This window comes from Centrocercus urophasianus, unplaced genomic scaffold (genome assembly GCF_019232065.1).
Source record: "Centrocercus urophasianus isolate 14NV4802_14NV808 unplaced genomic scaffold, USGS_Curo_1.0 seq_13, whole genome shotgun sequence".
Taxonomy (NCBI): domain Eukaryota; kingdom Metazoa; phylum Chordata; class Aves; order Galliformes; family Phasianidae; genus Centrocercus; species Centrocercus urophasianus.
Window position 1 is genome coordinate 10,902,792 of NW_024884475.1, and position 15,513 is coordinate 10,918,304.

At 41.4% G+C, this 15,513-nt stretch overlaps 1 protein-coding gene across 4 annotated transcripts in view; it reads right to left on the bottom strand.

The window, feature by feature from the left end:
* Nucleotides 1–9,695: 9,695 nt before the first annotated feature.
* Nucleotides 9,696–15,513, bottom strand: part of WFS1 (wolframin ER transmembrane glycoprotein) — a 31,930-nt gene continuing 26,112 nt past the window's right edge. For all 4 annotated transcript variants that reach the window (XM_042812299.1, XM_042812298.1, XM_042812300.1 and 1 more), the window contains 2 exons: nt 13,919–14,064; nt 9,696–12,363 (listed from right to left, as the gene is read on the bottom strand). In XM_042812299.1, coding sequence (XP_042668233.1) covers nt 10,555–12,363; nt 13,919–14,064 — 1,955 coding nt within the window. In that variant the 3' untranslated portion in view covers nt 9,696–10,554. The remainder of the gene's footprint in view (nt 12,364–13,918; nt 14,065–15,513) is intronic.

The window sequence follows — 15,513 nt, forward strand, 5'->3', positions numbered from 1 at the left end:
GTGCAGCGCAGTCTCTTACAGGTGGAACAAGAGATGCACAGTGCAAGGGAACACACGTAATCATGGGCAAAACCCGCAGCCACGTGGCTGTCCAGCAGCCAGGGTGGGCACATCGCATTTCCACTGACCGTCCCGACTGCTGCCCAACTGTCCCATGCCACCATGAGGCTTGACCCTGACCTTGGGCTTTTATTCTGAATCTCAACCAGCCAACCCTGCCTGCATGTTCCATACAGAGCCAGTGGCTTGGGATCCTTGGGACCTCAGCACACACACCCCAAGAGGCTGAGTCAGCTCCTGTGCTGGATGCAGACCAGGGTGCATTTGCCTCTGCTGTTAGATGATGCAGGGTAATGCTTGCACAGCTCTCCCAGAGCTTACACGCTAATTCCATCCTCTCCCCTTCCCATCTTGGGAAGACCCGGTCAATCCCCCTCATTTAGGTGGGCAAACATGGCTTGATACCGAAGAGAGGAATCTCAGCTGAAAACCAATACATCAAGCAATTCACTATTTACCCTTCCAGTTTCCCTTCTTATCCCCAAATGCCTAGCACAAGCAGGATCCAGATGGCCAACTCGTCTGCTCGTGAAATATTCACAAAAGCCTATTTAGTAGCAGCATACAACAATTTAACCCTTTGTGGAATGGGGATGGGAAGAACGCTGATATGAGCTGCTTGGTTTCCCCATTTGCAGCCAGTAGTCACCCTGCTTTCAGGTAGAGTTGCATCCTTTGAACTTTTCTAAGTTTGTGATAAGTAATCATTGGTAAGAGAGCAAGTATAAGGATTGTTTTCAGTAACATTATTGCCATCAATTTGCTCCCACTCCCAACAGCAATCCTTTTCCATTTGCCGCCTTCTCAGTAAGTTGCATTAAATCTAAAATTAGACATGAATTCACTTATCTTTCCCATGTGGTAGAACCTCAGAAGGCAGCAGGATCACTGGAGGGAATAAAGAGATAAAGAATTAGGCCTAATTTTTTTAGAAGCTTGGAACAGGGTACGGTTCCTTGGTTTTGTGAAGCCATGAAACAGCATGGATGGTCAAAGTGCATGGCAGTGTGACACAGATCCTGGAAAGCGTTGCTTGGGAGTGAAAGCTTTTAATAGCAGTGATTTTCTTGTTTTAATTCTCTCTGAAATTGGACTACAATCAAACTTCTACTCACATGAAAGTGAGCACAACTCCTTGATTGAGTTCGTAAGTCGAGACTGAGATACCAGGCATTGCTCACGAAGCACCTGACAGAGCAAACTCTTGTGTTCCTACAGCTATAAAAGCTTCCCCAAACACAGCTCACCCCGTCAAGGTACAGGTAACTACTTGTCTTGCCATTTGCTAAGCAAAGACAGTCAGTGAGTAGGACAAGATATTTAAACCAACGATTCCATTAAACAGTTATTTTATCACAGTGACTAGATGTGCTCCATACAGGCGCTCAAAAGAACAACACCCATGGTAGTGACCATTAAAGAATGCCCAATATTTTTCTGCACTCCTTGTCTGAAAACTAACACTGGTACCGTGGGCATGCTGACCCATGAGATTCCCCAAGCAGATACTAACTTTAATTATAGGACCAAGTTCTTCTATTGGCAATGCTGGCACTGTGAGTTGTCTGATGCAGGAGACAAGGCTCACAGTAAATCTGCGCGCATCTCAAGCTGTGTTGTGTAAGAGGTGGGGAGGAGAGCAGAGCCATTTCCACTATCACCTACCTGACCCACTATCACCCTCTGACATCTCTGTAACACAGTGTGAGAGGAGCAGCTGCGGTCTCCATTTCTCACAGCTATTGATCCAGGCTTCTGCAAACCCAGATAGATGCTGCTGCATCAATTGCGCTGTGTCAACAGTATTAAAATTCCCTCTGCAGCCTTAACAGCTAAAGACTTACTTTGGAGCAGAACACATTACGCTGCCTTCCTCCAACATTTTTTGAATGAACAGGGCTTGGACAGGCTTCTAAAAAACAGCTGTTTGGGGCAGTTGCTGCAACACTGCTTATGAACCTCCAGCAATCCAGTGCTACCCTTAAAGCTAGTATCTCCTCATCCCACTGTGGGGCTGCAAGAAAGGTCTGTTTGCACAGCTTGTCCCCAGGAAAAGCTTGCCCTACCCAGCCAGCCTCAAACTCAGACTCTCCCAAAATCCATCTCTCATCAAAGGGCAGAGTTGGCTTTTGCTCAAGAATGGCAACTGCAGCTTGAAGCTATGGAAGTTTGGGGGACAGAAACAATTTCCCTTGTTATCACCATGCTGCCTCCATGCCTGCTCTCTGCTATGGCATTCCACGTTCCCCTTTTAGCCTCGGATCACACAGTGTGGCCAGAAGCCACCAAAAGCACACCGGGTCCCACCTGGAGGCAGCAGGAGCAGTTCTGGTCAGTGTGCTGCTGAGTGCCATCATCTCCCCATCTCCTCAGCTGTCACAGAGGAACAACCCATTTGCCAGTGCAGCATATTTCAAGTGGAAGATTTACAGAATCTGAGAGTTTGTATCTTAGCAACCACCAGGGCATCAAGGAAGCAGTTTAACTGCTTAAGTTTTCAATTAAAAGATCCACCACAAACATGCACAGACCACAGGGCCATCACAGTGCTGCATCAGGAGAGAAGAAGTGACCCTGAGCCACAACCCTCCCCAGCACAGACAGACTGGGTGGTGGCACAGCCCCTGCCTACAGCATCGGATGGATCTCCTGCAGGAGATGAGGCATGGGAAGGGCTTCTTTTTGCAGAGAAACCCTGAGGTTTCATTGGCTGGTCTCAGAGGAGCCAAAACAAGATTCCCTGCTTTTCAAGAGAGAATAGAGATCTCCCACAATAAGAATCCAGAGGGAAACAGGCACAGATTGACCTTCATGAGATGATGCAGTGCATCTTCTCCCTGCTTTGTGCAACCTAGAGACCTTTCCCTCAGTTCTCAGTTTCCCTCCTCTACAAACTGTAGTTACTTTGCACAGAAAAGTAGGTCATGTTCCATTGCTGTACTTCATAGGCAGACCTGGAATCAAGTCAGAGAACATCAGACATTGCAGGGTGGGCACTCACAGCCTTCCATGGGGCTGAGAAAGGTGGCAACTCTTGTCTTTCCTACACTTGCCTCATGGATGCACTATGCTGGAGAAACTGTATGTAATAAGGCAAAATTCAAACAAAAAAGAAATTCTGCCAGGACAGCTACCAGTCCCAAAGACCGGTGCTGGATGAGGACTGTGATATGAGGCACAGTGCATGCATGGACTCTAAGTGCTCTGAGCTGCAAGACAGATGGGCTGCCCTGGGCTAAAGAAACCTCAGGATATAGGATTGAAAGATTCCCATGGAGACCCAGTTTTGAAACAACGATTAAAGGCCAGTTGAACTGTTACTAGAAGCTGCATTAGGAGAGATTAATAATCTTCCATTTACAACTCCAGGAAAGCATCTTCTGTAAAGAGCAGACTGAAAAATCTGCTTATTGCAAAACCGTTTGCTGGGATCACCACCAGTCTCTCATGCCAGCGCAGGCATACAAGCACTGCTCGGGCAGTAGTGACTGGATGTGGTGACTGTGAAAAAGTTTGCCAATTCCTTAAATATTTCTTGCCAGTATGTGCTTTGAACAGTGTTTAGCAACAGAATGAACTGAAATTGCTCTGCACAGCACCAAGAAATAATCTGGATTTTGACGGAGTATTTGATTTGGATTATTATTAGATTATTCAGCCAGCGATACCCACCCTGACCTTGGGCTGGCAGATTGAGCTTTGATTCCACAGATTCTTGATCAGAATTCCATCTGTTCAAGCAGACTTTCAGAGCATCCAAGCCCTATTAGAATAACATTTCCATTACCTAATTAATTGTTTGAAGCTATTCTCAGTGATTACTTACTGAAGTTATAGTTTGTCACCTGAGGCAACAAATGTATTGTTGTCGTGGAAACATCTCCGCTGTCACCGGCTCTGAATAGAGAGGGAGGAACAGGAGAGGGAACTGAAGAAGCGAGGCTTTGTTGAAATGCCTCACTTTTGAAAGTGAACAATTATTTCAGATAAAGCCAGGGATGCAATGCACACAGATCTCTGAGAGAGGAGGGGTCAGCGGGTTTGGTTTGAGTCCTTTCTTCTGCAGTGAGACACAGCTGCCCTGCACCGCCGCCCCATGGCCAACAGCAACACCCACAAGGCCCCTCCTGCTGCCAAACACGCTGCTGTTGCAAAAAGGTCCTGCTATCCTCAAAAACAGAAGAACTCCGTAACAACCTGCCATCGCCTCTCTACTTCATTTGGAAGATACTAAACTCTGACTTCTGGGATTTGTTGTGTCAGCCTTTACCTGGTGTGTGACTCTCACACAGCCCTTCTGCTTTCCCCACATCTGCACACTCATTTCTAGTGCGTGCACGCCTGAAGAGAGCTGCAGCCAGAATTCCCTTAGAACAGCACATCTTCTACCAAAGTTTGAACACTGACACAGATTTTCTCTCCTTATTGTTCAGATAACACAAAGTTAGTAAAAGGATTTAATCTAGATAAGCCCTGATATTTTTGCATCTAACACATGAAAGTAGCAGAGAATGCCATCTCTACCAGAACAGACATTGGGACTGCATGTTGTCACCACACAAATTACAAGAGCAAACAGTGCTGATTAACACCACCAAGTTTTTATTATAAAAACCTCCTCAAAATGCTGCTGAACTACAAGGCAGCCAGAGAGTGCCTCTCACAAGACAGCTGTGCCCTGTTTTGTACACTCCTAGTTTACCATTACAGTATGCTGGCACATTATTACAGTCTCAGATTGAAGAAACACTGTGGTGACAACTTTGCTAGTTACTGCTTGTAACTTGGTGGGGTGGCTTGAAATTGGGCCTATAGATAGTTATCTATTTTTTATTTACTAATCGTGTTTTCTCCCTGAAATGGAGTAAAAGCAGAACGTGATTCTTTTGTTCACCGCCGGTGCCCTCTGGAGACAGCAGCTGAGGGAAAGAAAACGCAAAGTGAACCTGGAGTGCCACCTGATGGCACCGCATTAAAACCACACAGGCTGTGCGTTGGCACGAGAAGGGGCAGGCACCCTGTAACGCACACGAAGTGTCACCTTCTTGCAAAAAATACCAAATATGTTGAGCAAACAAGCACACAGAGGCTCCAAATTAAAAAAAAATATCCCCAACCTAATGTTGAAATGTAAATGCAAGAAGTAGGTGATTTACCTCATCACAAAGGTTGAAAGTTCCACCTCTGACATTAACACTAGGTTTTAAGATGACAGCATCACAAACACCGTATGCCCACACAACCATTATGTGCAAATCTGCTTCTTCTGCTTCATAGACAAAAAACATTTCAGTTCTCTTCCTGGCCGCATCCAGTGGGCTCTGCAATATGATCTCAGAGGAGATGCACCTAAGAGCTGGCAATAAAACTTCATGTTATTTGATTACTACGTCTCCAGCAGCTTCCAAGGAACAACCCACTGCACCACTCTCTGCTTTTATATTTCATTTCTCCCATTGCTAAGTGTTTCTTTACCTGTTTTTCAGCCTCCCAGCAGCAATCCCAGCCAGACAATACCATCAATAAAAGATGTACCAGCTCTAAGCAGAACTCCTACCCACACCAGAGTCAGGAGAACAGGGACATTAACACACCAAAACACTGAGCAGGCATTCCTGCACATATCCTGCTCTGGTTTTCATTATTAGTTGCAGGTGGGAAAGCTAAGAACTAATTGTGCTCAGCCTCACTTGTTAAATCTATTTCCCCACACAAAATTTTGGGAAAGCCCTTTCTTTTTTATTTTGTAATGGTGCTGCAGAAGGGGGAGGATACAGTAAACTATGAGTGACTCTGGGGAGACAATCCAGACAGATCTATTGCAAAAGGCTGGATTTGTTCTGCATGAAACTAACTGAACCATCTTCAAACAGGTCGTACCATCAGTCTCCAGGACTACATCTATTAGCCCAGATCAGGCTGTGAATGTCCAGGCTGCAGAATCAGGCTTAAATTACCAGTGTTTCATTGCTTCTGTAGGTATGTTTGAATCTGGGGGCCCTCTGTCTGCAGCCAACTGTGAGAAACTTGTCCTTCTGGAGGAGTACTGAGAACACACTGGAAAACATCAGAGTTTTGCTGCTTTGTTTTCTGTCTTGAAAAGGAGGAATTCATGTTTCAACCCGCAGGCCACCTGAACTACAACAAACTGCTGACTATCAATAACATATTTTATGTTTTGTTCTTGGGAAGTATGATAACACACTCCTTCAGTAAAATTGCAAAGAAATTCCTGGCCTTGTTATCAGTTTCATGCCCTTAGGAGGGCACCTATCTTTGGAACTGCTTGTAATTCATCATGTTTTCAAAACTAAGAAAATAATAAATGTAGAATTAATTGAATAATTAACAGCAGTTGCCACATTATCATGGAATTGTAAAATCACTAAGGTTGGAAAAGATATCCACGATCATCCATTCCAACCATCCACCTACTACTACTATTTTCCCCCCTAAACCACTGGCCCTCAGTACAACATCTTCAACACCTCCAGGGACAGTGACTTCACCACCTCCCTGGGCAGCTGATGGGAACTGTTGATCACAGCTCTGATTGACCACCTGAAGCAAGCAATGAGTCAGCTGTGGGAGCACAGGTGAAGGCAATTCACTTGTGCTACCAGAAGGGGCAGAGCCTAGCTGCACCTCTCCTACATCCCATTTAAGTGCTGACTGCCACTGAGGAAGGATTTTTTTTCTGAAGATTACTCCTTTTGGAGTTTTCTGCAAGCCTATGACACTGGTGAGCATTTCCAATTATTTTTATTATCTTTCCACTGTTATAATCTTACTAAGCCTAACCTCTGTATACTTACTGATTGTACAGCAGCCTATTCCACTGCCTCACCACTCTTTTGGGTAAGAATTCTTTTACTGCTATCCAACCTGAGCCTCCCCTGGTGTAACTTGAGGCCATTCCCTCTAGTGCTATTGCTAGTTATGAGAAAGAAAAGGCCGACCCCATCTCACCACAACCTCCCTTTGAGAAATTGCAGAGAACTATATGTTCTCCCTGAGCCTCCTCTTTTCTGCACTGAATGATCCCAGCTCCCTCAGCTGCTCCCCATAAGACTTGTGCTGCAGGCCCTTCTTTGAACACACTCCATGACCTCGATGTCTGTCCTGTAAGGAGGAGCCCAAAACTGAACGCAGTATCTGAGGAGTGGCCTCACCAGAGCTGAATGCAGGGGGACAATTACTTCCCCGGTCCTGCAGGCAGCACTATTCTTATATAAGCTAGGATGCCACTGGTCTTCTTGGAGACATGGGCACACTGCTGGCTCATGTTTAGCTGAGTGTCAACCAAGTCTCCCAAGTCCCTTTCTTCCACACAGTCTTACGGCTGCTCTGCCCCAAGTCTGTAGCATTGCCTGGGGTTCTTGTGGCCAAAGTGCAGAACGTGGTACTTGGTCTTATTGAACTTGAGACACTGCCTCTCCAGTCCATCTTAGGAAGATGGGACTGTTTGGAATATAAAGCTGTAGCACGTAGCAGTAGAACAGTTATTTTATGCTGCTTGCCAGCAAGATTTGCAGTCGCAAGAAACAGCCTCTGCAAAAACACTGAGCCCAGGACTGCAACTGTTTAAGTATTAGCAGTCACATTTTGTCAGCTACAATTAAGAAGTATCTGCTAAAAACATTTTGGAACACTATTATTAGACAGGTAAGAAAGTGGAATACCCATACATCATATTACTGTTATCTTATTTTCCCATTTAAAAAAATAGAAATATTAAGGAACACTTGAGAAACAGACAAGAATTTAACCTTCTGGACCTACATTCAGCTATGTCAACATAGAGATGTAATTGTTAGTGCATCTCCACCTTTTCTGCAAATACAAGGGGGGAGGAAACTCCACAGTTGCTTCATGACAAAAACCCAAATTCTCCTTTGAAGAAGCTCCCACCTCTGTATTAAATAAGGCAGTGTTTTATTACAAGGAAAAAGTGATTATATAAGTAAAGATAACAAAAAAGCTTTACGCCATTCCTACCATACTGTAGTCTTATGCTAAAGGTTCTCTGCTGTTGCAGTGAGTTGGTCAAGGTTGTTTTCTTTCCTCCCTGAGGTCTGGAAGCTGACATAGGCACTATGCATTAGAAGGGCAGCTCCCTGATGTCACTGGGATTCAAAGTCCTACTCAGCAGTTCATCCTGGGCTGAAGTACAAAGACAGGCAAAGATCAGAGGTGTTGCACGCAGATAGCAGCTTCAGAAAATTTAGCTCATCTAACTTGTCTCTACTTAACAAATGAATAATTTTTATCTCCTAACAATTTCCTAAGAAATGCTAAACTAGAATTCTTGAAGTTGTTGGAGTTAAGCCTTGTAATAGTATTGTTATAGATGGGAACTGAACTACCTGGATTAGGCCTTTTGTCTCAGTGGCAGAGCAACCATTTCCAGAGAAATCAATAAAACTACATACTACTTCTTGCAACACTTTCCACATCTGACTTCATCACATTTTCCAGGATATACATCAACTTCTTCAAAACACACCAATTAGCCAATAAATTGACATCCTTGTGCAGAATAAAAGCTTAAATAAAAAGATGCTTATTTTTTCCCCTCCTGACAAACACATGAACAGAAGTTTTAAATTTATGCATTTATAAGGAAATTTAAAGAAAAAAAAAAAAAAAAAAAAGCATCTTTAGAACTTAACATTTCAGAGCCAGGAAGACCATTTGGGTATTCAAATGAAGCCTATTGATAGTCCAGGAGGAAAAAAAAAAAAAAAAAAAAAAAAAGAAAAGGCAAAGCATGGCTTATTTGCTGCCAAAAGCCAAGAGAAAATCAGGTAAACTGATCTTTGCCAAAATTAACATTTGCCTGCAAATCATACTATTTACTTTCTTCAAGGCTGACAGTTTTCAAAACTAAAAGCACCTTTAGAACACAATTCTACTTTAAAGATTCTCTGATAGGTTCCAATGTGACCAGGTCTGCAACACCAGGCTCAGCTAAGTGCCTGAGATTCTGGCATCCTTGCTTGTAGATGCTTGCTTGTCTTTGAATTCTTTCTATCTGCAGCTTGATCCTGATATTCAAAAGGGTGCCAATGGCTGGAGTGCAATCAAATGCCCCATTTTCCTAAGTTTCTCCTTCTCAGTCAGTTTTCAGTGACTGTGTTTCCCTCATGCTCTCTAAATTTATGACAGGTATGGAAAGGCAAAAAGGATATTAATGTAGAAAGAGTGAAAGAGAAGTCAGGGAAACAGAATGATTCTATGCAGCATAGAATCACAAGGTTGGAAATGACCTATAAGATAATCTAAGTCCAACCATCTCCTCATCACCATTGCCAGAACAAGCACTAAACCATATCATGCAGCACATCATCCAGACACCTGATGCACAATGTCATCCAAGCACTCAAAAGGCAGGAAGTCACAATGAAAGCGAAACTTGCAGTATGTCTAGATTCTATAGCTACAAAAAACTTGGCCTGGTACACTCTGGTTTTACTGCTAGCTTGAAGTAATGTGAAGTACAACTTCAGGCAGCTCACAGCATAAAACTGCATGTTCTAGATTGTGTTTTCCAATGAAAGCTGTTTGTCATCAGTGCAACATGAACAACTGCTCAAAATGTCAAAGCATAACAAACACACATTGTACCCATTTAATCAAGCTTGTATTTTATATTTATTTGCACAATAGAAATTATTCAACAGACATTCTATTTCAGTTTCCAACGTAGACTTCTACATACTATGTTCAGTTGCTTTGGCTTGTCTGTTCCAGTACAATACCAGTCCTACCATACGGTGTTTGTCATTCACGCACCAGCATGGATTTTACCTTAGTGTCAGAATGTAGCTATCACAGCCATTAGAACAAACAGCTTGTTTTGTAAAGAATATTTAATGCAAAATGAAAGCTTGAGAGCATTTTACTACCTTGCTGGGGTGTGAAATGGTGTACCCTTCCAAAAAACGATTGAAATCACCAATTTCTGGACAAGAACTGAAGCAATACGTTTTTTACACAGATATCACCACCAGGAATGGATTATATGATCACCTTTTTCTACAATACACCAAATAAATACAAGCAATATGTGCAACATAAGCTATTATCAACTACCTACTATAAATCATACCTGTGAAAATACATAGGAGCATGTTGTGAATATTTAAAGAGTAAAGTGCTTTAACACAGAGCAAGAGAATCCACCTAGTGTCCTATCACAGGCAAACAACGTGTTCACTTGGGACAGAATAGTCTCCATGCAATTAGTCAGCAGCAATGCCCTGCATTCTTTTATGACATGAAACCAGTATATAACACTTCAGTCATATTGGGCTTAAAGTCAAGATACAGTGTTTACACTTACAAAACTCAACCAATGCTCTACGTTTGCATACGTTTTAAGCATTGCTACAGCAGGGTGGGTTTGTGTTTATTTTTCTTTTTAAGAAGCCAAACCTTTGGTAGTGTAAATGCAGCGTACATCGAGGATGCCACTGGACCACAATGAGCTCATTATGCAGCTGACAGGAATGGAAAGAAGAAAAAATCAAAAACAAATTTAATGGCTTTATGCACTGTGCTCCTCCAGTCATGCTCTATTTTCACATGCCTCCCTGCAGGTAGGAGTTTAGACATGCAATTCAAGCAAGTGATTGCTTTCAGTTCAAAGACAGGCCATTTACTGCCAAGACGACCTTCCAGAATTGTGCTGAATTCAATTATACTTCCCTGCCTCAAGTTCAACAACACTTTCTTAAACTCACTGCTTGCTTTCAGCACAATATCTTTGGTTATATCATCTTCCTCCATCAACTTGGTTCCATTTTTGCTACTGAAAGGCATACCCACAGTTATTTCAAATTTGTACCGATCGAACATTTTCATGTGGCACTTATGCTTTGTCAAGTACTTGAGACGGCACAACTCTTCCTCCTCCATAGTGACGTTTTTGGGGTCACAAAGAGGGTAGGTTTCACCATACAAGCACCTCATCCAATCGCCAATAAACAGCGGAAGCATGTTTATTGCAGATTCTGCACTATTGTCAATTTCTGTCACACGCACGTATTTGAACCGCCCAGTCCAAGTCACTCTGTGTCCTTCCAGGTGACTACATAAAATCTGAGTACGTGCCATATTGGTCTCCTTCCACGATCGGGGTCCACAGAGGAAGGCATACTGATTCCATGTCAAGGTGGAGTTGTAAACTTTCATTCCTTCTGATCGATACACATAGAACCAACAAAACAACACCACGGCTGTAATCCACACCAAAATGAGTTTCACAATTGAGCTTCGTGTGAGGGATTTAACCATATCTACTACAGAGAAGTTGACTTTTGTCCACCATCGGAAGAGCAAAGGAACAGCACACAGAACTAGAGTCACTACAATTTTCATGAGCTCCAGAGACACGAACCACTTAATGAAATGGACCAGACACATCAGCGCGATGCCTACACCTAGCACTGGGAGTGCAAAGAGAAACAGGAAGTACCCAATTGATGCACGGACCAGGCCAATGCCAGAGGACTCCCGCAGAATGACCACAGAGAGTTCACACCACATGAAGCAGACCAGATATGGGACCAGGTAACAGTAGGTGCCTTTAAAATTTCGCAGTTGTGCCATTCTAAAGAAAAGATAGAACAAATACAAAAACAAAAGGCACGGGATGCTTACATTGATCACAAAAAGATGGCCTACGGGAACAGTAAAGAAGGTTTTACCTAAGAATTTCAAGAAGCCAAAATTCCCAGGTAATACCTGCAACAGGGATAAGCAACCTGCTGTTATCTCAGTCATTAGAGCTCTTCGCGTGTATGGCTCTGCACACGTGCTTAAACTCATGTAACTTGTCACTGTGAAGAAAACTGAGACAATAGCTAACTCTGAGCATGGTATACAGTCCTTGCTTGCTATAGGGAAGGAAAAAATCACAAAGAATACTGAGAGTAAAAAATAAATGTAGGGCTCTAAGTGATTCCACCCAAAGTTCACCTCAGCTTGCTCAACATCTAGGTTTGGTTCAAAACGAAGCAGTAAGTCAGTCAAAGTGCGGAAGTTTTCCCAGGCCTTACTGTCCTGAAAAACTTTTAGTGTGCAAATCACCATCGAAATGAAGGACAAATAGAATATAACTAACGGAATAATGAAGGCAAAAAAATCAATTGTCAGATTACTGATGATGAAGAAGAAGATGAGAGCATTGATGTGATGTGTCGGAATAATGGTAGACAGCCAATGCATTCCTGCCTTTGATGCAATATCTATGAGATATTCTTTAATTTCCATTATGGCATGAAGTGGGTATTTTACAACCTAGAAAGAGAGAAAGAAGCATTTTATTTAAGAGCAGTTTTGTACTGGTACACCACAGATATTAACTGAAGCAGCAGAAGCCAGTTGTCTAATCTCAGTTGACGTGAAAAGATTTTTATTCTGAAAGAGTGTTGCCAGTAACGTGACTTTATGTTGTCTGATATTATTAGCTCTATTTTGATTAATTCAGTCAGGTGAAACGCAGAGGCTATTTTGATTTCAAGGAAGATGGATTTCATTACCTTTGACACGTAATTAAACGGCTTCCTAGTCAAATGCTCTGCTAACTTCACACTGAAGACAACACAGAACTGTAGCCCTGTAGTTTAGCTTATGTCATCACTTGAGCTGTGAGTAATGGAAGTTTTAAAACATTTAACTCTCCCACTCTTCTGCAAAGAGCATGTTATAACACTCCGATTGTATGCACTTGCAGAAAGTCTTTATAGTCGTGTTTTGTCTTTAAAAGATCCTTTCCACATACCTACAGATGCAGCTGTCAAAATCTATTTTATAAACAGCAGAAAATCACCGTAGATAATCTTAAAATTTTACCCATCTCACATGGCATTTTCCTTTACAATTATACAGCAATAGAAGAAATGCTAGATCAGATCTCCCTACAGCCACCTACACATTTAGTTCATTAGCAATAAATTTTCAGGATTTTTTTTTCAAACAAGCATTCAAATATTACCACCTGCATATTATACAGTGCAAACAGTCCCATAAAAAACAGTTTTTAATGTTTTCCCAGAAGTTATGCTTTTACATTAATTACAACAGCAGAAAAGCCAAAAATGCTTCAGCAAACCTCTGTAACATTGTGAAGAAATGGCAACAAACACAAAGACTTTGGCACAAGCCTGTTTGTTAGCAGAAGTATCTCTGCTGTTCTTCATAAATGCATCTCTTTCAGAGTATTAGCTGTTCAAACTATTGGAAGAGATAAAACCTATTACTTTTTTTGTTAACCCTTCTGTATGATAATGGACAACAAAACCTCTCATGGCAGTCGCTAGGAAGCCCCTGCCTTGCTTGAAATTTACATTGATATTGGACATTCATCCTCAATTTTCCCTTCTCCTTTCACTACCTAGAGAAATAACAGTACAGAAAACCACTGATGACAAATTGCACCATTCTTGAAATCCTCCATAATAGAACTTTTTAACGCCTCGAGACTAAGGATAGTTTTTGCCACCTCCTCATTCCTTTTAATGTAAGAAAGATATCAAGTATATAAAAACAACTGTAATAAAATTATGACAGTTATTATAGGATCCTTTAAATTCTCATTGAGATGTAATGAACGTAGTTTGTCCCCTTGCAAGGAAAGCTATTACCCTTTTCTCTTAAATACAAGCCTGAAATTATGAAATTATAAATACATAAAAAGAACTAAAGCCAAAAAAGAAATTATAATAAAAATTCTACTACTGATCTACTGAGGCTAAATATCAGCTTTGAGAAACAAGTGCAGATCATCTCTGTCTGTTCTGAAATGTGCACTTTACAGCCCTTCCACACAACCTGTTTATTCCTGTCTGCTTACCTTCAGTCTCAGAGGCAACTCTTCAGGAGTCTTCCCTGCCAATTCATCATCTTCCTCCTCCTGCATAATCAGGTTAGATGGGATGATTCCCTTTGCATACTTCTTGGTAATCTCCACAAAGTCATCCAAAGCAATAAATTTTTTAGCTGTAAGATAAAGTATAGATTATGAGTAAATAGCATCACTAAAATGCTGCACTGTCTATATGAACTGGAATATTAACTTTCTTTCATGTTATTAAAGATGTGCTCTGGACTTCAAAAACTGAACTGCTTACCTTTAAACTTGCTCTAAGATTTGTACTTAAAACAACCAGCTGCTTTTCCCAGCAATACATGACTACTCTAAATCTTGTCAAACCAGTACATATTTTATTATATTTGCAAATAGGAAAACAAAATGTAGCTTATTTGTAAGTATTCCGAGGAAAAGAGACTGCTGGATTAGGTTACACAGTTTCAAATCATAACTTATCATAGCTTTGGTAATTGAGAGAAATCTTAAACTAAAATCCACACTGAAAAGAAACAATTGTACAGGAATAGTAATGAATTGCCTATACATGATGAACTGAAAACCGACTTCTGATTTGGTTTAGCAATTATTTTTCCAATTTTGCAACTTACAGACAGATACAATTACATCAAATGCCCAATTATTTATATCTACAAGATTAAATACAAGTTTACTTTAGCATATTAACTTAATATGCTGTTGGGCTATATGAAAACTCCTTCCTCAAACTACAACAGCTAGGATTTAAATTAGCTGGCCACAAAATACGCTTTGCTCAGTTGTACACAAAGGCAAAATTTTATCACTGCCTAACAGCTCAGTTACAGGTATGAAGCATCTTCTCAGCTATTGGCCCTCAGTATCCACTCCTACAAGTAGAACGGAAGCAAGAGATTACTTCAGAGATCTCCAGGGATGCTACAAGATGCCTTATACACTGCTTCCAACTCTTTTCACACCCAGTGCCTCGCATTAGCATGCATTAGCTGGTTTCTATGGTAGGCAAGCTTGATGTCGTTTGTAAAGGAGGATAATTAACAGCAACTTTTCCCATACGCTGCAATAAATGACACTGCTGTAGATATGAAAGACTTCTGAATGACAAAAATCTATAATACACCACCTACACAGTATGTTTAGCAAGTCAGCTGACAAAAATAAAAACGCTGGCCTGCTCAACATAAGTTCATGATTTTAAAGCGACAGCAAACTGAATGGCTTAACTAAGTTTCACATAGAAGATTAGTGGATTTGAGCTTTAAAAAGGCATTAAAAGCTTTAACAGAAATAGTAGCTCTATGGAAGCCATATAAAATACATTTGTGGTTTTTAATATGAGAAAGCTGTAGATAACAGGACAAAAAAAGGCATTTTTTCAAGATACTCATTAAAGAAAGAGGTGTTACAAGGAGTTCAATGGAAAAACAGCAGCTTGAAATATTTGCTTCAATCTCACAACTTGGACATTGCCCTTGCTTGCACTTTTAAAATATTTTTCTGTTTCCCCACTTTATGAACCCTTATGTCCCACCAAATACCACGTGGCACTGTTCCCAAAAAGCAGTTTAATTTTCTGCTAA